The sequence below is a fragment of the Bolinopsis microptera genome, chromosome 1 (genome assembly GCF_026151205.1).
Source record: "Bolinopsis microptera isolate Bmic1 chromosome 1, MBARI_Bmic_1.0, whole genome shotgun sequence".
In the NCBI taxonomy this organism is placed as follows: Eukaryota; Metazoa; Ctenophora; class Tentaculata; order Lobata; family Bolinopsidae; genus Bolinopsis; species Bolinopsis microptera.
The window spans coordinates 21,901,365-21,923,954 of NC_087072.1; the positions used below are offsets into that span (position 1 = coordinate 21,901,365).

Here is a 22,590-nt window from a genome sequence, read left to right on the forward strand (position 1 = left end):
TGAGACTTCGAAAAATAATATAATAGTGATATCAGTTTTTGAGTAACAGTATTTAATCATTACAAAAATCAAATTAAATACAAGAAATTTCGATACAGAAATAAAAAGCTTTCGGAATTATCGTTATCTAATTACAGACAATCTGATTATTAATGAACTTAAATCTTAATCAACATTCAACTCTTCTTTAATTATTTAGTATAGATTCCAATCTAAAATAAAGCCTAAAACGTCCTAATGCACAATTAAATATTGTGAACAGATCTTTATTCAGAATAATACAATATCCGGAATTTTGGCATGTCCGCCCAGGTTGGATTGTGGATTCTACCAAGCAAGAGTACACGGCCTTATATGTTGGACAGAGCCTTTTCAAGACACCACCTGAAAAAGCATCTAATCTTGAAGAGATCTCTCTTGTACTTGTATGAGATGAGTTATTAAATCTGTTGAGGTCTTCATTTTCGAATATAACAGATGTATCACAAAATTTGGATATTGAAACTTTCGCAGATTCTGTTCCCAACTGCAAAGCAGAGTATTCCGAAACCTTCTTCACATTCATATGTTCCATATCAGGTGTGTACGTTACAATGACGATCGGACATTCTACCTGGCCACCAGAGGACACGAACAAACCTGGCTGTATCAAGTTTTTCCTCAGTGATTTTGTTAAAACAGTTGGAATCTTATGAAATGTTTCTGCGAGACTAGGGGTAAATGAACCCAGAGACTCCCGTATCAAGAGATGGTTGGAGGAGAAGTAGAGAAAGCATTTTATCCAACTACCACCAGGAGAAAGCATCGCAATTGGGCGATCAAATGCTCCCTGTTCAGGGTCCCATGTTAGTTTCAATTTACCAGCAGAGACAAGATATGGATACTGACCGTACGCTCCACAAATTAGTTTTATCCTTTGTCCTATCAGTCCTGTTTCAGCTATTTTTATTTGCATCACACCTGATGGGTCGTTCTGCCAGATACCAATCAGTTTCTTGTGGATTACCAGATCATAATACATCATCTTGGATCTTTGAACTTGAATTTTTGAGAAGTCTAACACAGGAAATTCGTGCACTGACAAATGAAACCACACGCTGTCATCAAAAATAAGACATCTAAAATACTTTGACACTAATGCAAATTGAGAAAGATCTTTTGCTTGCAGATTTTTAGCGATTCGTACCAACAATTCGTAAGGTAAGTTTTCAAGTAATACCAAGACCATGATGCCATGATGAACGAACGAGTGTGTACATGATATTTAAACGGTGAGTATCAACAATACGGCATTACATCATAATACGCCTAGTTAACAAAACTAATTATAGATACAATCCGTGTGTTATACAGACATTATTATATATATATAATAATATATACAAGCATTACAATGTATTTGCTATAAATAGTGTACACTTATCAAAATAAAACACATTTCGTCAATATCAGGCTATGTACATACTGAAACAATATTCTGTTACACTGCATAAACAACTAACAGATAGTTTAGACCTGTTTAGGTGCATATTCTTAAGGGTCACCTTAGAATTGGGGGTCATCTAGGGGGAGGGGTCACGTGCTCAGGTTTATTCAGGTTAAGTCAACCAAATTATTAAACCTATTTTTACCTATAACTATAAGTTGCACACGATTGCAGAAATTTGCAAACGTCGATTTCTTGTCTATTCATCAGCTGCTGAAATATTACCAATTTAACTTTAAAATGCTCTAGTATGAACATTGAACAGCAATTCAAACGGTGAAAATTTCAAACGGTGAAATGTCCTATTCATTGGGAGCTGATTCTGCAAATACCTTCAAGATGATATGGAGGAGGCTCCAAATCATAGTCCTCGTTATTCTTCTCAGGAAGATCGAAAACATAAGCAGGTTGTCTTGCTTTGTAAGAAATATCACAGATAGCAGCATTAATGTAAGTTGTAGTTGTATCTGTGTAAACTCCATTACCTGAAAGTGGTTAATTCATTTTTCCATTAATTTTAGGGAACTAGCCTTCCACTTACTGCAGCTCTAGCCACTATGAGAAATGTGAACTAAACTTACAAACAAACTTCGACCACATAATTTACATTTTCACCCGTTTTAGTAAGTAGTAATATGAAGCAAACCTTTTAAAACCTGGGACGAGCTAAATCTGGTGCATTGTATCGTTTTTCACGATTTATAATTAAAGTCAATTTAATAAGCTAACTTGTTATTTAAATCATAAAAAGTTAGTTCCTACCTTCATGGATATGACCAAAGCAATGAAAGAGGGGTTTGATTCTATTTTGAATTTGATCAAGTAAATCAACACATCCTGCATAGTCGCCATGCTTGGTTAAGTCCCCAACAGATACCGGAGGTCCATGAGTCAGCAGAATATCGGTGTTACTTGGAATCTGGGTGGACAAATTATGATAGGAATCATTTGTTATTATATAATATATTATTGTTCATTCGGTCATTCGGCAAATTTTCTTTGAAACAAAATGATGTATTTGTGTAAAAATTTGGAAGTTTATTGAGTAAACAAATTTGCTTTATTTCATCATTTATTTTAGCTATCGGTTCGTTAGTTTTCATGTATTTTCTATAAAAACTGTGTATTTTTCCACCAACTATAATCACGAAAAGATGTATTGTTTACCATGTCCCATTTAGTTCTGATACTTTTTCCTCTTTGCTTCTGAAAACCTCCTAAATGTACTGGAGTCCTAAATGGTTGTATAATGTACTAATGGAGATTGCTATTATAATGAATAATGAATATCGGTTCTTTTGCGATAGTCAAAACGCGACAACTAGCGCTGGATGGCGACAACTAGCGCTATCCAGCGCTAGTTGTCGCCATCCAGCGCTAGTTGTCGCTATCCAGCGCTGGATAACGCTGGCCAGTGCAAAATATATATGTTCGATAATTGTCGCTATCCAGCGCTAGTTGTCGCCATCCAGCGCTAGTTGTCGCCATCCAGCGCTAGTTGTCGCTATCCAGCGCTAGTTGTCACACGCGATAGTTTGCGATGGCCAGCGCAACTGGCCATCGCAGAAAACAGTTCGATAACTAGCGCTGGATAGCGACAACTAGCGCTGGCCAGCGCTAAGCGATAGCCAGCGCTGGCCAGCGCTGGCCATCGATATCCAGCGCAAAATTTTTGCGCTATTACTCGTCAGCTAGCGCTGGCCAGCGCTGGCCAGCGCTAGCCAGCGCTAGTTGTCGCTAGCCAGCGCTAACCAGCGCTAGCCAGCGCTAACCAGCGCTAGCCAGCGCAATGTATCAAAATCATATACTTGCGATATTAGTCGGATGATGATTAATCACTTTACACTCGACTGTCATTCTCTGACTCTAGCTGGTTCTGAACGACTTTTCGAAACCTTAACCCTCTAATCTGATCCCAACCCTAACCCTAACCCAATCCTTAACAAAAACATATGCTGAAACCCTAATAATAACGAGAAATTAGACTAACTTCCTTATACGGTCATATCACGTGATCGATACATGTACAGTTTTTCGCCAATATCTCGTCAGGAGAGCATTTTAACCATATGTCATGGGCCCATGGGGGTTGATTCGGAATTAGCGTCCGAAAATACATCGATTGAAGTTGGTTACAACCATCGGGGGCCCTTTTAGAACAACCTCGAAGATCGACTGTAGAGTGATTTAGCACGCTCGATATTGGTATTAGTATTACTCGTCAGCCAGCGCTGGCCAGCGCAATATAGTTGCGATATTACTCGTCAGCTAGCGCTGGTTAGCGCTGGCTAGCGCTGGTTAGCGCTGGCTAGCGATGGTTAGCGCTGGCTAGCGATGGTTAGCGCTGGCTAGCGATGGTTAGCGCTGGTTAGCGCTGGCTAGCGCTGGCCAGCGCTAGCTGACAAGTAATAGCGCAAACATTTTGCGCTGGATATCGATGGCCAGCGCTAGTTGTCGCTATCCAGCGCTAGTTGTCGCTATCCAGCGCTAGTTATCGAACTGTTTTCTGCGATGGCCATCGCAAACTATCGCGTGCGACAGTGTCGCATAGCCAGCGACAACTAGCGCTGGATAGCGACAACTAGCGCTGGATGGCGACAACTAGCGCTGGATGGCGACAACTAGCGCTGGATAGCGACAATTATCAAACATATATATTTTGCGCTAGCCAGCGTTATCCAGCGCTGGATAGCGACAACTAGCGCTAGTTGTCGCCATCCAGCGCTAGTTGTCGCGTTTTGACTATCGCAAAAGAACCTGAATATCCTACTGTGGCCACTGTATTTAATTATTGATCTCATTGGTTGTTAATTAATCAGGCATTCTGATTTCCATGCATGAAAGTATGAAATTTAAGCAAAAATATAATAATTGAATATATCTTGAACACAAAGTAACAGTATGCCAAATAATTAAGAAAAACAAAATTTTAATAATGGTACAAAAACATGGTAATGCAATGTTTGAGTTAGCAAACTTACCATGGTGATCCATAAATTGTATAACCATGCACATTAATACTTTCGTCTTCAATGTAAGTATAATTGGTAAACTCTTCCAATAACTCTTCCCTGTCAGAGGCACCAAACTGTAATGCAAGAAGTTACATTTTTAACTACCTTAAATATTCTTTGAATACATTATCTTCATCTCGAGCCTCTAATATCATAAAGTATAGACTTAAATCAAACAAAGCTTGAAACAAAAGAAAAGTAAAAATCAAAAGAATACTCAGAAGTCAGAACTTACTACATTAAAGAATGTATTTAAAGGGCGAAGTTCCAAGAACCTATCATGGTTTCCTGCAATCACAATCTTCTTAGGATGAGGCAATGCTCCTATCCACTCATTAAATGACACAAATTCCTTTTTAAAGCTTCTTATTGTAGCATCTCCACAATGCAACAAAACGTCACCATCAGGTATATCAGTCCTGAAACAGAATAGTGTAAATAGTGACTCTCTTACAGTTACATGATTCAACTCATATCCATTGAACCATTCAGGAAAACAAATTTATAAGAAAAACAAAATTTAAATATAATAAATATATCATAATAAATATAGGTAAAAATTTGATTTATACAAACTTAATTTCAGGACCAGCACAGCCAAATGCCTGAACATGCTCGCCTGCCAAAAGAACCAGCAAGACTGGTCAATCGGAAGTAAGCATGTTATTTGCAAATTTGTGTCAGGAATTCAAAGTGTATCATATCAAGAGGATCAGTTCAATCTTAAAAAGAATGACTGTGGTTAGGAAGAATTTCAGTCACATGCATCTGTTACTTTAGAAGTTGACTGATATCTAAAAATAGAGCAACGAAAAAATTCAGGATAAAACCCATCTCTTGATAAGAAGGCGTCTGTAATCTGATGAAATGTGCATTTATTCTGTATCTACAAATTTTCAAGCAAACGAAACCATGGTTATTAATACCACGTAAAACTATCTTCATTTTGTAATACTCACTCGATAGAGGTTCGATTATGAGTATCAGAAATAACCACAAAGCGTTTGAATCCTTCTCTTTTTGGTTCCAGACCTATAAATTGAGTCACAGTCATAAAATGAATGATACATCCCAGCACGATTTAATGAACACTGTTATGAAGATCATGCATATGGTAACAGGTCGTGAAATCTCTGTTGTGATTACTAATTAGTTTTATCAATAACGTGATGATATTTTTTAATTGCGATAAAAATACATTGCATTGGAAACACATACCTTGATACAAGCGGTGATCAAGTTTTTTTATAGAGTTAGGTGATCCTTGTTGATAGAATTTTACAAACTCATCAGGAGCATTTGATAGGGATTTTGGTAGGAGACGATATTTGCACCACGTTTGTAACATTTTATATGGCAAGGGCATAGGTCTCCCATTGGTTTAACAAATTCATTACCTACAGGCAGGTGGCCCACAAATAAACTCCCAAAACGTCATACCCTGAATGAACATGCTTTGAATATTACAATGGGAAAAAAATACTCAATTGCATAAAAAGTAAGCCCACCAGATCGATCCTCATAAAGCACATTCTGAAAAAATTTTTCATTCTACTATGGTAGACTATCAGACCAAAAGCGAAGAGGAAGCTAGCCCAATAATCTACCTGGGGCTTGATTGTGTGACTGAAGTTCACATATTCTTCTCCCATGTCACACAAGGAAAACAAAATTTTAAGTAAAACAAAACTTGAATTTTATTGCCATTACAATGAATAATAATATAATAATAAATATATAAATAAACATCCGATAATGAACTTGTTAGAACCAGTATAGCCCAATATGCTCTACTAACAAAAAACAAGAACTTGCAGGTTCAATGTTCATGGTCCTTTGAACACGCATACAACACAAGCCATAGCGATCTAGCTACAAGCCTAGTTCAAACATCAATCACGGTTTTCATGGCTATGAGAATGAGATGACTAAACAGAAAAAGTGCCAATTGGAATAAGGAGCCCTTAGCTGAAAGTATATGACATTTGCAAACTAAGTGTTTGTAGCGCGATGCACTACTGGGCCGCGCCGCGCATCCAATAATGCTTCTCGCAACCACATCTCTTCGCTAGGTCGGCGAGATGCACCACTGGGCCTCGCCGAGCTGTGAAGGATTGACATCGTGAATCAAACTAAGTGTAGGATGCATGACAATGTTGGATGTAGCGATGTGACCCAAACCGGCTACCTTTATCTTTTTGCAGGCAAGGTAGATGATGTAGCTTCTGGTGAAAATATTTCAGATAACGATTCTCTCATGGAAAATGAGCTTACATAGTAGCTAGGAGTGGCCATGTGTCATTACACTTGCTACATTGCAGCAAGACCCTTACCGGTTGATAATTGCAAAATATTTGTTCCAACTCGGCGCGAGTCTTATTAAGGTTATTAACCTGCAACAATAGATGATAGGTCTTAGCTTTAGAAAACAAATGTCCACACACACTGTCACACATGTTTCGATAATTTGTTATAATAAGGTTATTTTTTTTTACATACTCCTTCTTAGTGTGGTGACTTGGGGTCCATAAATATAACAATACAAGCTGATAAACCAAAAAGAACAACTGGGGTAGGTAGGTAGCCGTGGTGGTGCGTAAACTTTACGGTCTGCTCTCTCCAAGACAACTCAATAGCCCAAGTCACCATACCTGTAGTATATTCCATGGTAATAGAAGAACTTTAAAGTTTTTCAAATTGTTGCTATAATTGATTTAAATAAAAATTTGTTGTTTTCTTGAAAAATTTGTTGTTTTCTTGTTATTATAAATTACAGGCTAGGTAGTTTGAGTCCCGCTTATATATCCCACTATAAAAGCAATTATTGGCACTCGAGTCCTTGATCTTGCCGATGGTGCACTGGGCCTTTTGAGCTGCCGTCCTTCACCCAGCAGACCTAACTGGCTGGCGATATTACTACAGGTGATTTGCACGCTTCAAACATTCCAAGAATGCAATTGCACCACGTACCATGCACGTGATACGATTCAGCCAATCAGAGAACAAGAATCCGCAAAGTTAAAGCTGCGCACTTTTACCAGGCCCAAAATATGACTTTTCGCGATAATTCAAAATCTAGGTTGTCCCAAATTGTGCTCCTGGGGAATAATAATAATAATAATTCTATACTGTTACATAATTTAAAAATTATGGCCCCTTATTGTGGGCAGAGTATGTGTCTTTATTTTAAGTGTCCTGATTTAAAAATCATCTGAGTGACTGCATTGAAATAATTTAAGGAGAATACCATAAAAACGTTAAAACAAAAGGAGTAACAACTAGAACATACTTATATTAATATCAACATTAGAACAAAATACAGTCACCTAATTCTCTTCTCCTAATTCTCTTCTCCTAGCTGGGGAGCTAACTTTAGTTTTACGGGACGAACATTTTGTTGAAAACCAGACGTTTCTATTTCTTTTATTTTCGAAGTTAGGCCCCTACCAGTAAGGTTTCCTGCAGCTTCTGTCAAACTGAAATTACTATTTTTTTAATCTCAACTCTTATTTTACTTCGGACATTCCAACAGCCACATTGTTACACAAGTGTGTAACCAGCCAATTACAGGAAGCCGAAGGATTCAATTATACATTAGGCCAGTGACGGTTAAGGTAGTGTGTACCATACTTTCTTCGCCCGAGACTTTGCTGCAATGGGCAGCTCCTCATTTAACCCTCACACCCGATTTCTCGAGTATTTGGCTGAGTGGACCGGGGGGCTGCATAGACCACTCAGGATCCTTAGCTGAGCGTCGACGACGCTCACCCCACAGCTAGTGACAGAGTCGGGAATCGAACCTGGTACCTCAAGCAATACCAGGCCCGGATTAACCAACTGAGCCACTAAGCCGAAAAAGTGAAACAAATTTTTTTTTTTAGTGAAACAAATTTAAAATTTTATCCTTTATTTTACAATCATAATATAATAATATTTATAAGCCTCCGTTTTGAAAGTTTTAAATTTTAATATATTCACATTTCTATTTAAAATTCAATTTAATGTATAAGTCAATAACCGGCCGCTAAAGCCGCGCATTCTTGAAAACAGGATTAAATTGTTTATGATTATACGACAAATAAAAATAAATTTAAAACTATCCGTGGTTTTTTTAAAAATAAATTATAATCTTACCTAAATCTAAAGCCAGCTTTGTAAAATTTACTATTAGATCATAATATATCGTCAATTCTAAATATTTACAATGCAACATTTCATTAATCTACATACAAGCGTACTCCAGCCCCTGCACGCATCCGTTCTTATGCAGCGCGGCTCAAGCCGCGCACGCACGTATTATTTTATACTTTTTGCTTTCTAATAAATATCGTGTCAATGTGTATGTCTAAATGTTTATGTTTTGTGTAAACCGAATCCAATTGAGATTAGTGACAAGGATAAGGACCCAAGTGCCTGTACGGCTTTTTCGGACCCCTGTGGACCACTACTCTTGAAATCGCTCTACAACTATTGAACATTTATAACTGTTATATAATATATAACGTCATTTGACAATTATTATCATTAATCTACAATCTAACTGTCTTGCTGAGGGGGAGGAGTAAACGCTTCACAAACTTAAATACTTACAACATACAAAATTTAAAACCATCAACACGGTTATAGTTAATATCAAGGGCCAATTTGGTATACCTCTATTTCGTTGTAATATCTAGTATAGTATATCTTCACATCTTAATACTATAATGAAATACAATAGGATACATGTTTCGAGAAAGAAAGGTTGGTTCGATTATTAACAAAAGTAAACAAAAGTCCATCATGGACTCCACGGAGTCGAAAAAGGTACACGGCTGCTGTCTGGTGCTGCTAGGCATTTATTGATCAAGATGTTTTATTGTATTGGTGTTTTATGGTTCTATTGTTCGTGACTTATCAAGTTCTAGGTGGGGGTATAAAGTGCTGCTTAAGATACTTCGTCATCTCATGTCCAGTATAATGAATAAGATAGTAAACAATACAGTTTCAGTAGTTGACCCATACAGTTAAGTCCGTCATTACTCACAATTGTTTAATCATCTGTCAATTGTCTAAGTCGTTGTGTGTTTAGTCGCTGAGTTAGCAGTAAGATAAGTTGTTACGCGCGCACGCGCGCGTTTAATCCCGTCGACGTGAGATGTGACAATGAAAACGCTACAGAATTATTGTTTTCGCGCGTTACGTAGAATTTACTAGTGTGTAATACTGGTTAACACTGGGTGTACACTGAGTGTAAGTCGCTAAGTTTCATATACGAGCCGTTGAATATTTCCAATTTTGAGTGTATCGTGAGCATGTTTTACAGTGCAATTGTTCGGTACTAGTGTGTTTGTGTGTATTTATATATATATCATCTGTGGAGTATGGTGTGTGGACTGTGGTAAATAATGTGTTTAGTTGGAGTGTAGTGGTTGTATTTATGAGGAAAGATAAGTGGTTATTTTAGTAACTCACATTAATCAAAACTTGAGCTCATTTGTGGCAAAATTAAGCTCACACCAATCAAGTGTATCATGCTTGAATTGCAATTCTTGTAAAGCAATTTTCAATGTATTCTTAAACCTGTTTGTCGGAGTATTAAAACTTATCTTACTTGATGTTTGTCGACAGCTGTTCCACATGTAGGATGATTGGTAGATGAATTGTGAGGATGGTTGTGATGTGATGAAATAATCCTCTCGTCGTGGTGAACTGTTAAATGATGAGTACAGTGATAATGGTTCCTCTAACTTATTAATTTTGAATAGTTCTAAGAGACAAGTGTACTTATACAGGTTTAATCCAAGTCGAGGCAATCAGCCGACGCGCGGCTTTTATGGTTATCTCTGATATGCATATAATCTGTAATAAAATTTGTATTCCTTATCACTTATGCCATCACAATATTTGATCTTAAAACGCTTTTATTGTAGTGCAATAGAATTTTGCGCTGCGTATTAAATATTGTAGGTTTACAACCTACCAGGACGCGCGCCGAGTTTGACTTGTCGACGGCCCAATATATGGAACAGACATTTTACGAGTATCGCACCCGTTAAATTTAATAATACTTTTTGCCATCATTTTACACTTAAAAGATGATACAATTTTAAACAATTTTTAAAGTAACGCGCGCAGCTTTCTTTTCGAAATATACATTATCCAAGAAAGGTACTTTGGCGCGGCGAGCACTGACCCGCTTTGCGTCGAGTCAGTCTATTAACAATAAACAAGCGGTATATTCAATACTAAGCTTCACATAGCCATGTGCATACGCGTACTGCGTGACGCGCTTGTTTCACAGGTAGAAATCTTCGGCGGTCGCGCGCTTCTGCTAGCGAGAGGGCTCTGGTTAGAGCAAATACTAAGCCACCATAATATTATGAATTCAAATTTTTAAACTTTCTGGGAGTTGAATTTTTTTGAGAAACTTGTTTCCGAGATAATATCAGTTGACCAACAACTTGATTCACGATGTCAATCCTTTGCATTTCGCCGATCTGCATGTGGTTGCGAGAAGCATTATTTGATGCGCGCGCGACCCAGTTGTGCATCGCGCTACAAACCAACAACAAACAATAAATAAATCGAAACCAGCGCGACCAAAATTTGCCACCTTCGGCGGTCGCGCGCTACTGCAAGCGAAAGGGCTCTGGTTAGAGCAACAAATAGCCCGAGGCTAGTGCGCGCCGCGTTAGTCTGATCCATTAACAATGGACAAGAAAATGACAGGACTTCAAATACATTATTAATTGTGAACTTAATGAAGCTTGCTAGTTTTTTTGCTTGCTCAGTTTCTATTCACAAGAAGCTTGAAAAGATCGCAGCGCAAAAGCGCCCCGGCCTGGTAATCGTGAATTTAAATATAATATATAATTGGTTTTAATTGATTTTAAAAATTTCATAAACAATAAAAAGGCTGATTAGTTGTTCCAAATTATATTTTTTGCACTAAAATGGTCTTACTGGGCCGCGCTCAGCCTGTCATTCCGCCGAATCTCTATGTTTATGAACATGATAATAGCCTGAGGTCCCCAGGTAAAAATGGTCATACTCAATACTTTTATTTTTTTTGACATTTAAAGCTATCAAAGTATAATATTCTCTATTGTCCATGTCAATATTTATCTTTTTGTTCACCTCTATTGATGTGATCACCTTTGCATCAGCTTCTTCTCAAGATTGATGATCCAAAATGCTTTTAACGTTACAATTTTTGAACACTCTTAAATTGTTTTAGTGCTTAGATCAAATTGAAATTAATTGCGATTGTTTGTATATTATAGTTCATTGTAATTGCTAATTGCTATCTTATCCACTAACAAAATATTATCCGTATTTAACTAAGTCTCATTCAAATTGCCGTCGATTCTTCTGTCGACTAACGTTGTCCTTGATATATATATATATTTCATGGCTGGACTTCTACACAATAAAAGAAAGCGGTTGTGATTAGATCTTCGAAAGTCTTTGCATCGTTTATTTACATCAATTCTCAAATTATTTGTTATATAGTAGTGTTGAAAGTATTATATATATATATATTTTGTAGCTGTACTCCTACACATTAAAAGTCGGTGTTGATTAGATCTTCGAAATAAGTCTTTGCATCATTTTATTAAACATCGTTATCTCAAATTATTTGTTATATAGTAGTGTTGAAAGTATTAAAACTCTATATTATATATATATATATATATGTTACATGTAAGCGTACCAACTAAAATTAAACTGCCAATAACTTCATTTAGCCGCTTTAAACAGCTAGAGCTTGCCCAATTACCATTACCAGCAGATGGATTCCACAATTGTACACAATATTCAATTTGAAGTACAAGTGTTATCAAGGATTTTATATTTGCTAATGAATAGGAGTTCTATCCCTCACAACCTAATTTCGTACCATTCGATGTCAGATTTTGACGATTTAATCAGCTGGTCCCATTTTAATAATGTATATAATATAATATAACAATAAATAGCAACTGAACCCCTTCCTTAGGATCAAATTTGAAAATTCAATTGTTTTAGTCTTCGCCCATTCCATAAAATTTGCAATAAGTTCAGTTTGCTGTTACCGCGTAGTTTACCTTTGCGTGTGTACTTGTACATTACTATACAAGTACACTATGGGGGATGACCAAACTTTGACCCGATCCCAGGAGTTGATTAAGGAGTTCAACTATGATCAACAGGAAGATGTGGAAGGCTGTGTTGCACGCTGGTCCGATCAGTTAGAAAAAGACCTGCATATGGACTACCGTGAAATTGACTACGAAAGTCGTGAAAAGATCAAGACTAAGGATAAACAGACTCTGTCGCGCTGGGTTGTGGATGCAGTGGACCTTGTTCGTCGGCAGAGTAGTCAGATGTATCTCTTGAAGGAGATCATCGAGTGCTTCAAGACGGAAGCACTAGCAGACAAAGAAAAGGTGATCAGACTGCAGGGCCAGCTGCTGATGCAGAAGGACGAACAATTACAGTTGCTTAAGACGCCTGTTGAGGAGACAGTCCAAACAACGGTGGAGTCAGGGATTCAGAACTATAGTGCAGCTGTTCAACAGAACAGTGCAAGTGGTACGGTCTGCAACAGTAAAATCCTGAAGAAGGTGATGAAGAGTGTGGCTGCAGAGGAGGACAGGAGCAAGAACCTGATCGTGTTTGGGCTGAAAGAAGAGGAGGAAGAACAGCTTCCAGCGCTAGTTACCGCAGTTTTGGAGGAGATCGGGGAGAAACCTCACTTCGAAGCGACTAGAGTCGGTTGGAAGAGGCCAGGTAGTACGGCTATCCGACCAGTCAAGATCACCGTCCCAAGCTCAACAGCGGTTCATCAGATTCTGATGAAAACAGGGAGACTGAGGGAGACGCACAAAGATGTATGGATATGTCCAGACAGATCCAGCGAAGAACGAGCAACAAGGAAGCATCTGGTCACTGACCTGAAGAAGAAGAGGGCGGAACAGACTCATCTCGACCACTACATCCGGTACGGGAAGGTATGTAGCCGTGATAAGAAGTCATCATGAGTTACACTCTCGGACACTGATCAGTATATGAAGGAGTGATGATTATTTTAAGAATTTTCAGACGTTATCTGTATTTAAGAGACAACTATATATTTTGAATATTTTATTATTTGATTGTTTCACACTTTTCATATTTCATAATTTTATCACTAGGTGGAGGTGATGTTATTGAGACTTTGGGCGGCCATAAAACTCCTGTTTTGAAAGTTGTCCTCTGTACTTGTTTCACTGACCCACGCTTTATAGCATTTATACATTTCGGCCCATTTTATATGTTTGTTCGACTTGCTGTACATTTGTATATTTGCTATTTTGTAAAAGTTTCAAATCAAATCATATTTGATTGCTTCTACTTATCTTTAAGAACTGGAAACCCCATTTTTTATGGTCTAAACGTAATGAGGAACTTCACCTAACCATATGCTTTTGCGCCACTGCGGGCGCGCTTGTTTCACAAGTAAAGAGGAGGCGGGCGCGCGTCACTGCAAGCGCAAGGGCTCTGGATAGAGCAATGAGGATCTGAAGTTAAATGACGGAGGTATCAAGTATTTTGATTATCTTGATCAATCATGTGATTTGACACCCTAATTGGGTTCTTTACATACCTGATTGATTACTCTCAACTAATGAAGAAGCATATTATGCTTGACAGTGTAATCTGAATAACACAATGAGACTCAATTCAATCAATTGAAATAAAGAGTGCAAAAAATGAACATTTTCGTATTTGATTTGATGTTTAAACCCTCAATGTGTGATGATCATATATCAGAAAAATGATCTACTTGACTGAGTCATCAGCCTATACTTTAGGGTAGTCATTTTTTATGACCACAAGGCAATTTTTAGATAACAAGTATTTATGACATGACTAGACAACAAAAACAAAACGATATGTTTGATCTTTTCAAGCATAAAATGACAATACCCATCCAAAATCAATTTTCGTATTATATCTCCAATTGAATACAATATTTGTACCATGCAATGCTAAGAATGACACATATTAGCATTTGTGGTTGTATATTTTGAAACATCGTAACTATCAAATTGTAGTTTTAAGAGTTTAATTTATGAGGTATGATGTGACTTTACCGTTACAAATCCAGACTTGTCCAAACTTTGCTGGTTTAAGTTTTAGATTAATTTATCTATTCTACTCCCTAGAAAAAGTGCAGGTGAAACTGCAAAAAAATCCTGCTAAAAGATGAGCACTATGCTATATTATTATATTACATTAGTAAATGTACACTATGGCTACAATTTCTTTTCCCCAACTATAACAACGTGTCATGGCCATGGGTAATTCCAACCATTTGGGAGTCTTTAAGACTTGTCACAGTTGGCTAAGAGGGGTACCTGATGCCAAGTGCAGGTTTCCACATATACATTGAGCCTGTATTATATTTTTCCAAGATATCATAAACATTAATTGTACGTCTGGATGAAGATAATTAGTGGCATATAATATGAAACTGCTTCTGTAACATTATAGATTTTATTGGTGATTGTATGTTAAAACTAACCAAAGCAATGACCACTGTATTTTGCCAAGAGCCACTGCAACCAGGATCAAGAGTGTAGAGGGTCCCACCCTTTCACCCAATCAACCCCAACCAGATTTCTACAAGTAACAAATAACAAGTAATCTTCAGTGGTTTTAGCACATTCATCTTATCAGATCATGTCTGAAATATGTAATTTGATCGTATTTTTCTCAATTTTTCTCGACATGAATTAATCTTAATGATCGATTTTTATAATTCTATATAATGGTGCAGAGGTGAACAATATTATGTTTTAACACGTACCGTGTCGTTGACATTGATTACCCAATCAGCTTCCAGCATTGACCAATCAAATTTACGAATCACTGTCACGTGTCAAAACAAATATGGTTCGACTCCCAACCAGTATCGAGATGAGCTTACCCAGCGCTATCTGCTGCTTGTCGAATATCGTTCTAATCATCCGATATAGATACATGTATACTTAATCGATATGTTTCGGTCTATGATTGCATAAAGTAGTTGTATAAGTATCTATAAACGTTTTGAACGTTTATATCAAATATCATAGGTCTGTCGTATAAATGATTTAAATGTATTTTAAGTCTGTCTCATTCCCGCTTCTTCAAATTAAAAAGGTAATCTGGCCCCTACTCTGCAGGGACCAAATTAGAGAGAGCGATTATAGCCTGCTAATACAACGACACGTGCTTCTAAATTTTTCCAACCTGTTGGGCCCTCTTGTATATGATATACTATATATAATGTACTCTTGTTTACTCCAATCTCTTGTCAAATCTGACCAATTATCTTATTAGCTGACTTTGTAGACGTTATTAGTTGATCTGGTCCGCAAGCAGGTGCTAGCTCGGCTCCCTATTGTATGACATTATCGTCCCTCTCTCTCTCTCTCTCTCTCTCTCTCTCTCTCTCTCTCTCTCTCTCTCTCTCTCTCTCTCTCTCTCTCTCTCTCTCTCTCTCTCTCTCTCTCTCTCTCTCTCTCTCTCTCTCTCTCTCTCTCTCTCTCTTTACGCTCACTCAACCCTGGACCCCTGGTAACCATGACAACGACACATATTTACAAATTTTAAATGTAATTTTATACCCTTTCAAGATAAAGCGTGTTAGGTCTGCAAACTGTTCTCTTTGGTTAGCCCCCTATTGTAAATCGTATCTCAGATTATATCGTTAGTGACCTTAGTCTTTCGGCCCAATGAAGTGTTTCATTCTCAAGGACAAGAAGATTACTGAGGTTAAATTGGGTAAGTCGTATTACTGTTATGTAATTATGTGGCGCTCTAATTTTCGTGATATTGCTGTAGTTAAACTGATTGTGGTGTCAGTGTTACTAATTGACCAACTGACCTGCACATTTAACTCTATTATCTGCAAAACCTTAAACCAACGGTTTAAATTTTCTTCCTTGGTTTTGCTTCAAGACACCTTCATTAACCATTTCGTGATCAGTTGATTGGCATTCTCAATCTCTGCTACTTGTTAGGTCACTACAATAGAACCTGGATTAACTCTTTATAAGCACGTGTCTTAATTACTATTTAAGTGTTCAATTGAGTTCTTCGAAACAAAGCAATTCCTTCTTCTCCAATATCTGTTATACAAGTAATTAGATCTCGTTGCCAAGATCTCACGTAAAGCAAGTAACAGTCAATCTAGCAAGTAAGAAGTACTGGTTTGCTCCTACCAGGTTGGGGATTGTAAGGTGCTCTCATTAGGGCATGCTAACTGCGCTATCTTGAGACCTACTTATTTCCCGTATCCCCGCTGATCCAGGTCATCTTTCCGTCCAACACTTGCGCCAGTTTCTCTTGTTGTTCCGTGTTGTTGTTGTTGCTATGTTTTGGTTGCAGAGACCAGAGTTTCCCGGAGCCCGAGTGGGAGTAGAGTCCCTGGGAAATGTGTCAGAGAGGTACAATCCCACACAGTCTCTATCAGATATGATTGAGCAGGATGAAGTGTGGATCAGGGGGGAGGAGGAGGAGAGTTTGAACAAGAAGAGGGAGGTGCTGAGCTTCAGAGGTCCTCAGCAGAGACATCAGCAGAGACACCACCCAGATAAAAGTATGTGTAACTGTAAGAATATTAACTGATATCTGAACCATTGCAATATGAGACCGTCTTGTTAACTCTCTGTAACGGCTACTTTGTCGTCACACCCTGCGTCAATCAAGATCAAGCACTGCCCAGTGCCCCACCGTTGTCAATCCAATCACTTCTGAAAGTTTAAACACTCTGACCTTGTTGTCATTACCTCGTGAGATTGGAACCAACGGAAAGAGTTTTGTTCAAGTAAAACAAGAGAAGTAGACCCCCGGGTTGTAGACCACATCTGGACAGTAAGCAAAATGTACAAATAATTAATGAAATGAGTGTTTTATGGCTAAAAATAGTGCTTGCTGAGTGTATGGTTGTCATGGTAACGTGTTGCATGACATGCATACAACAGTGATAGTGCTCTTATGAGCTCATCAATAGGAACACGTAGAGCTAGAACGAGACGGAGATTGTATTTTCCACATCGTGTGCATCAGAAAAAGTTCGCTGCTAGTTTTTAGGTCGTTAGTTTTTGTATTTTTCTAGTTTTAACTTGTCAGTAGGATTTATCTTAAAACGGAACCAGATGCAGAGCACAGATAATATGTCGGATAGTGAGGACTTGTTCGATTCTTGTTTCTGGGATAACAATGGTAAGCTTAGTTAGCACTAACAGTTCCATTTTAATGTGATATGTTGGTGTTGTGTTGGAAGGATATTTACTTATTGCTCGCTGCTTGTGAAATGATACAGTGGGATTGTAATAAAATCGCTTGTAGTTTACGCAGTGTAGAGGGTATCAATCACGTGTACATGTCATGGTATGACACTTCAAAACCTACTATTTTTACACGGTTATTGTTCCTGAACGGGGTTGTTAACATCTTTTGTTGTTCTACAGAAGCTTCTAGACCAGAACAAAACATCCTTCGCCTTAATTATAACACTTTGACAATGGAACATGTGTGTGATGTGACTCTTGTTTGGCCCTTGTCGTAATGATTGGATTGTACAGACATGTAGGGTGATCTATCACTTTTGTTCTCATAGCTCTCAATTTGTCTTATCGTGGGAGTGGTATTGTGTAACAAAGTACAACACACAATACCTTTATATCTTTTATTATGTTTATTGGGCGCCCCTTTTTTATTGGGTGCCCCTTTTTTATTGGGTACCCATAATAACCAGCCGTATTGTACTTAAGGCAACTCTATCACAATATCATTACAAACTGTAGGGTAGGGGCTGATGATACAAGTAATGAAACATTAGCTGAAATAGATCCTCCTATATTTGGTAACATATTGTAACGGAAGCAGGCGTAGAGAGTGCAATATAGTACCTCCTTAATTGCATGTTTAACCTCCCCGCCCAGGGAGCTGGGAATACAGTCAACTCCCAATTATTATAAATGATGTCTCCCCCGCCAGTTATTTCATGCCAGTACTTCTGTGAACTCGTTATTTGGGGATGTGTCATGTGTCTAGGACTGGTCGTATATCGGTTTTATCTTTTTTGTGGAGCACAGGTTTCTTTCGTTACCCTCTTTTTACTCGCCTCCTAGCACTGATCCATCATTCCGTCGTTAGCATACCTTTCCAAGAGGAGCTGAGTATCCTCAGTCCTGTTCGTTAATTCAACTGTTAAATTTAGTGTTCCCTTCTGATTTCTTCTTCTTCTGAACACTCCTACAATAAAAAACTCTCTAACGCTTAAAATTCTGAATCTAATCCATAATATCCCGTGTTCAATCTGTGTGTATAAAAGTTGGACGTATAATTAGCGAAAAAAACAAATTCCAGACCAATTTATAACAATAGTCACTAGTCAGTACCAGTTATCATGACATTCTAGCATACATTTTACGATGATGTTCATGTTTGTACTGTGTCTAATCCTATTTGAGATACACCATATTTTGATTTAATCACCAACTAAACTTAAATTTGGTACTTACTAGAACAGGTCCGGAGATTAAAGCGAAGTTGTAAGATTAATATGCTAGGAAGCATCACTGTAAGATCGAACCATCAAATTTGCAACATCACCCTCTGCACTCTGCAATCATCACATTAACCGGTGTTTTAAAGTATATGAGAGTGTTGAAGTTAATGAAGTAACAACTTACTGGGACAACACGTGCAACAATTTACCTTCGCAAGTTATTATATAAACTGATATGACGATCACACAGTCGCAGTAGTTATAAACGGAGTATTTATAAAAACCACCATGTTTTTAATATTAGTGTATACCTCCATGCTTGATGTTTTGTCGATTAAATTACCCTTTTCTGTACATCCCGATACCCTATCTAACAATCCTGTTTCCTTTTTAGATATGCATGAAAGAGAGGGAGGAGTCCCGTCCTACGAAGAGTTACTTCAATTCTGGAAGAGGAGTGGCAGTAGATGTAACAGTTCTGAACATTGTAACGGACCCACTGACTGCGCCCAACAGGTATTATTCGTTTAATCAGAGCACACTTTCGATTTTAACTACATACTTTTTAAAAACGTTATTTTGTCCCGTTCCCACTCGATTCACTGAAATATTGTAACGCTTTTATCTCAGTGCTGCGAAGAAGGACCTCCGACAATAGAACAACATAAGCCAACTAAAATACCTGTCCGACCTAATGGTCCAGCCCCCATCGCCATCTTCCCTCAGAAGTGTGACATTAACCCTTCCCTACCCTGGTCCGAATCTTATCTTAAACTCATGGTTAGTGGCGCTGATTTACAGAAACATATAAAATTTGATTTTATTACAAGTTCTGTCGAATGTCATACTATTTGAAATATAATCTGATAGGATATGTTTTCAAACGCTACATTTAGACGAACCATTGTATAGTACAATTTCTAGTCCCACTTATAAGTAGTCCTCTGCCCACATCAGACCATTGATAAGACCCTGGACTATTTAGTATGCAGCAGAGTGCATGCAGTCCAGGCCCTGTTGAGTGTGAGCCCGGACTATTTAGTATGCAGCAGAGTGCATGCAGTCCAGGCCCTGTTGAGTGTGAGCCCGGACTATGTAGTATGCAGCAGAGTGCATGCAGTCCAGGCCCTGTTGAGTGTGAGCCCGGACTATTTAGTATGCAGCAGAGTGCATGCAGTCCAGGCCCCGTTGAGTGTGAGCCCGGACTATGTAGTATGCAGCAGAGTGCATGCAGTCCAGGCCCTGTTGAGTGTGAGCCCGGACTATGTAGTATGCAGCAGAGTGCATGCAGTCCAGGCCCTGTTGAGTGTGAGCCCGGACTATGTAGTATGCAGCAGAGTGCATGCAGTCCAGGCCCTGTTGAGTGTGAGCCCGGACTATGTAGTATGCAGCAGAGTGCATGCAGTCCAGGCCCTGTTGAGTGTGAGCCCGGACTATTTAGTATGCAGCAGAGTGCATGCAGTCCAGGCCCTGTTGAGTGTGAGCCCGGACTATGTAGTATGCACAGCAGAGTGCATGCAGTCCAGGCCCTGTTGAGTGTGAGCCCGGACTATGTAGTATGCAGCAGAGTGCATGCAGTCCAGGTCCTGCTGAGTGTGAGCCCGGACTATGTAGTATGCAGCAGAGTGCATGCAGTCCAGGCCCTGTTGAGTGTGAGCCCGGACTATGTAGTATGCAGCAGAGTGCATGCAGTCCAGGCCCTGTTGAGTGTGAGCCCGGACTATGTAGTATGCAGCAGAGTGCATGCAGTCCAGGCCCTGTTGAGTGTGAGCCCGGACTATGTAGTATGCAGCAGAGTGCATGCAGTCCAGGCCCTGTTGAGTGTGAGCCCGGAATGCTTGTTGCATACGACCAGAACTTGAAGCACAAGTGTGTCCGTTATACAACAAGTAAACCGTTACACCTTGTTCTCAGGGCCGCAGTGCACGTTAGCTCTCATGCACTGTACTGCCTTCTTATTCGCTCCGCCCTGTCATGTGTTAGCAATACTGCCTTCTCATTGGCCAACTGACTCTGATTAGATGCTTTACTTGCTTGCTCTACGTTAGACGGTGGACAAGCATTGACTAAGTCTCTAGTAGAAAAAATAAACTGCATTACACACACGCAGTCGAATATATCTGGATAAAAAGTAGACATGATGTGTCCAATATACCTTAATTCCCAAAAATTTGGGCGACCAAAAATTTGAGCGGGCCTCTCGCCCAAATTTTTTGCAGACCAAATTTATTGCATAAATCTTTTCCGTTTGCTAAATTTTTTGCTAACCAAACTTTTGGCATTTGGCATGTGGCCCTGAAATCTATAGAAAGATGGCTTTTTCTTCATATCCAAGTGAAATAATATTTCAAATTTTAGTTTTCTAATCTGTCATTCATGGCTTGACCAAGTAAAAAGGCTTATATTTTAAATGAATACTGTAGAAATAACTGTAATAGCTAACAGCTACTAATAAAACAAATGGCTAGAGGTACAGATAGCTAGAGATTTAAACAAGATCTGCAAATGGATTATCATCCACCGTAAAGTCTGATCTACAAGCATCAGTTATACCCGATTTCTCAAAACCTTTCCTTATGTCATCTGGCCTCCCTTTTAAATATACAAAAAGTTCGTTGATCCAACGAGCGTGTACTTCACGGATCACTGTCAAGCGGGTATCAATTTTCACATTGTCTGATGAAACTCCTCCATTGAGCTGACACACTATGTTTTTCGCGTACCAATCTTCGTACTTATTGCGCATGAATTTCTTAGCCAATCCAGGGGCTAAAGAGAGACTAAATATCACTATTGTATATCTATCATTTTGTACTGTGCCATCATCACTGTATTTTTAGTAGTTACTGGGCAGATCGTAAATTTCATAATGTGAAACAACTCAGACTACCACCTACATGCTTAAAATTGAAAGCAAAATGACTGGAATAATAAGGAATACCTTACAAGACATATTTATAACGTACGAAATGTGGCGGTTTTCCGAAAATTTCGCCATATTTTCGGACCGCCAAAATTTCGGTCGTTGTAATAGAATCCGTCGCATTATCTTTAAGCTTATTTCAATGACTGTGCCTTCACTGCTTTATTTTGTTTCTAAAAAGTAATATCAAGTAAAATAAATAAATAAATTCTGGCATCTTGGGACAAATTATCACCACACCAATGACGAATTGAATGTCAAGCAATACAGTTTAAATTTGCATTAAAATACATGTATGTGCTAACATGAAAGTCTTACAGTCTTAATACAGACTAAGTTTGAACATGATTTTACCGAATTTCAGAAATTTCCTTACTGCTTACTGTCACAAAAAATGATGAAAAATACCCTTATTTTCTGTGACGTCCGAAATTTGACGGTTTTTGTTCAATTTCGCCATATTTTCGGACCGCCAAAATTTCGGTCGTCGCAAATTAGGCCGCCATAAATATGTCTTGTAAGGTAATAATGAACTAAGGCAAATATCTAACTGAAATTTTAGTGGAAAATCGTTCATTTTTCGAAGAATTTGTGCCCAAATTTTCGGTCGCCCAAATGAGTTCAAATTTTCTGCCCAAATTTTTCGGGCTCAAATAAA

The 22,590-nt window shown here is 38.4% G+C and overlaps 3 protein-coding genes across 6 annotated transcripts in view; 1 reads left to right on the top strand and 2 right to left on the bottom strand.

The window, feature by feature from the left end:
• The window catches only part of LOC134824657 (BRO1 domain-containing protein BROX-like), a 56,840-nt gene extending 44,836 nt beyond the window's left edge, over positions 1-12,004 (bottom strand). The window contains exon 1 of one of the 2 annotated variants that reach the window (XM_063836622.1): positions 11,974-12,004. The gene's annotated coding sequence lies outside the window, so the exon portion shown is untranslated. The remainder of the gene's footprint in view (positions 1-11,973) is intronic. The other variant, XM_063836616.1, reaches the window with a different exon arrangement.
• The window catches only part of LOC134824632 (zinc finger protein 675-like), a 105,282-nt gene that overhangs the window by 75,605 nt on the left and 7,087 nt on the right, over positions 1-22,590 (top strand). The window contains exons 1-3 of one of the 3 annotated variants that reach the window (XM_063836603.1): positions 16,140-16,275; positions 19,404-19,525; positions 19,640-19,789. In XM_063836603.1, coding sequence (XP_063692673.1) covers positions 16,227-16,275; positions 19,404-19,525; positions 19,640-19,789 — 321 coding nt within the window. In that variant the 5' untranslated portion in view covers positions 16,140-16,226. Of the gene's footprint in view, positions 1-16,139; positions 16,276-17,481; positions 17,719-19,401; positions 19,526-19,639; positions 19,790-22,590 lie in introns of those variants that run through there. The other 2 variants (XM_063836595.1, XM_063836605.1) reach the window with 2 other exon arrangements.
• On the bottom strand, positions 43-5,944 carry LOC134824692 (metallophosphoesterase domain-containing protein 1-like). Its single transcript, XM_063836666.1, has 8 exons — positions 5,719-5,944; positions 5,460-5,532; positions 4,736-4,919; positions 4,468-4,574; positions 2,654-2,720; positions 2,249-2,405; positions 1,819-1,971; positions 43-1,699 (listed from the first exon to the last, which is right to left on the bottom strand). Exons 1-8 carry the CDS (start codon positions 5,864-5,866, stop codon positions 1,686-1,688), a joined length of 903 nt encoding a protein of 300 aa, XP_063692736.1. The 5' UTR covers positions 5,867-5,944; the 3' UTR covers positions 43-1,685.

Bases quoted from the DNA above. Each gene is read 5' to 3' on its own strand.
- LOC134824692 (XM_063836666.1), bottom strand. From the start codon at position 5,866: ATGCCCTTGCCATATAAAATGTTACAAACGTGGTGCAAATATCGTCTC. The intron at 2,721-4,467 runs GTAAGTTTGCTA...ACAACCATTTAG, and splicing joins ACAATTTATGGATCACCATG to GACTCCAGTACATTTAGGAG. The intron at 2,406-2,653 runs GTAAACAATACA...TTGTCCACCCAG, and splicing joins TCAGAACTAAATGGGACATG to ATTCCAAGTAACACCGATAT.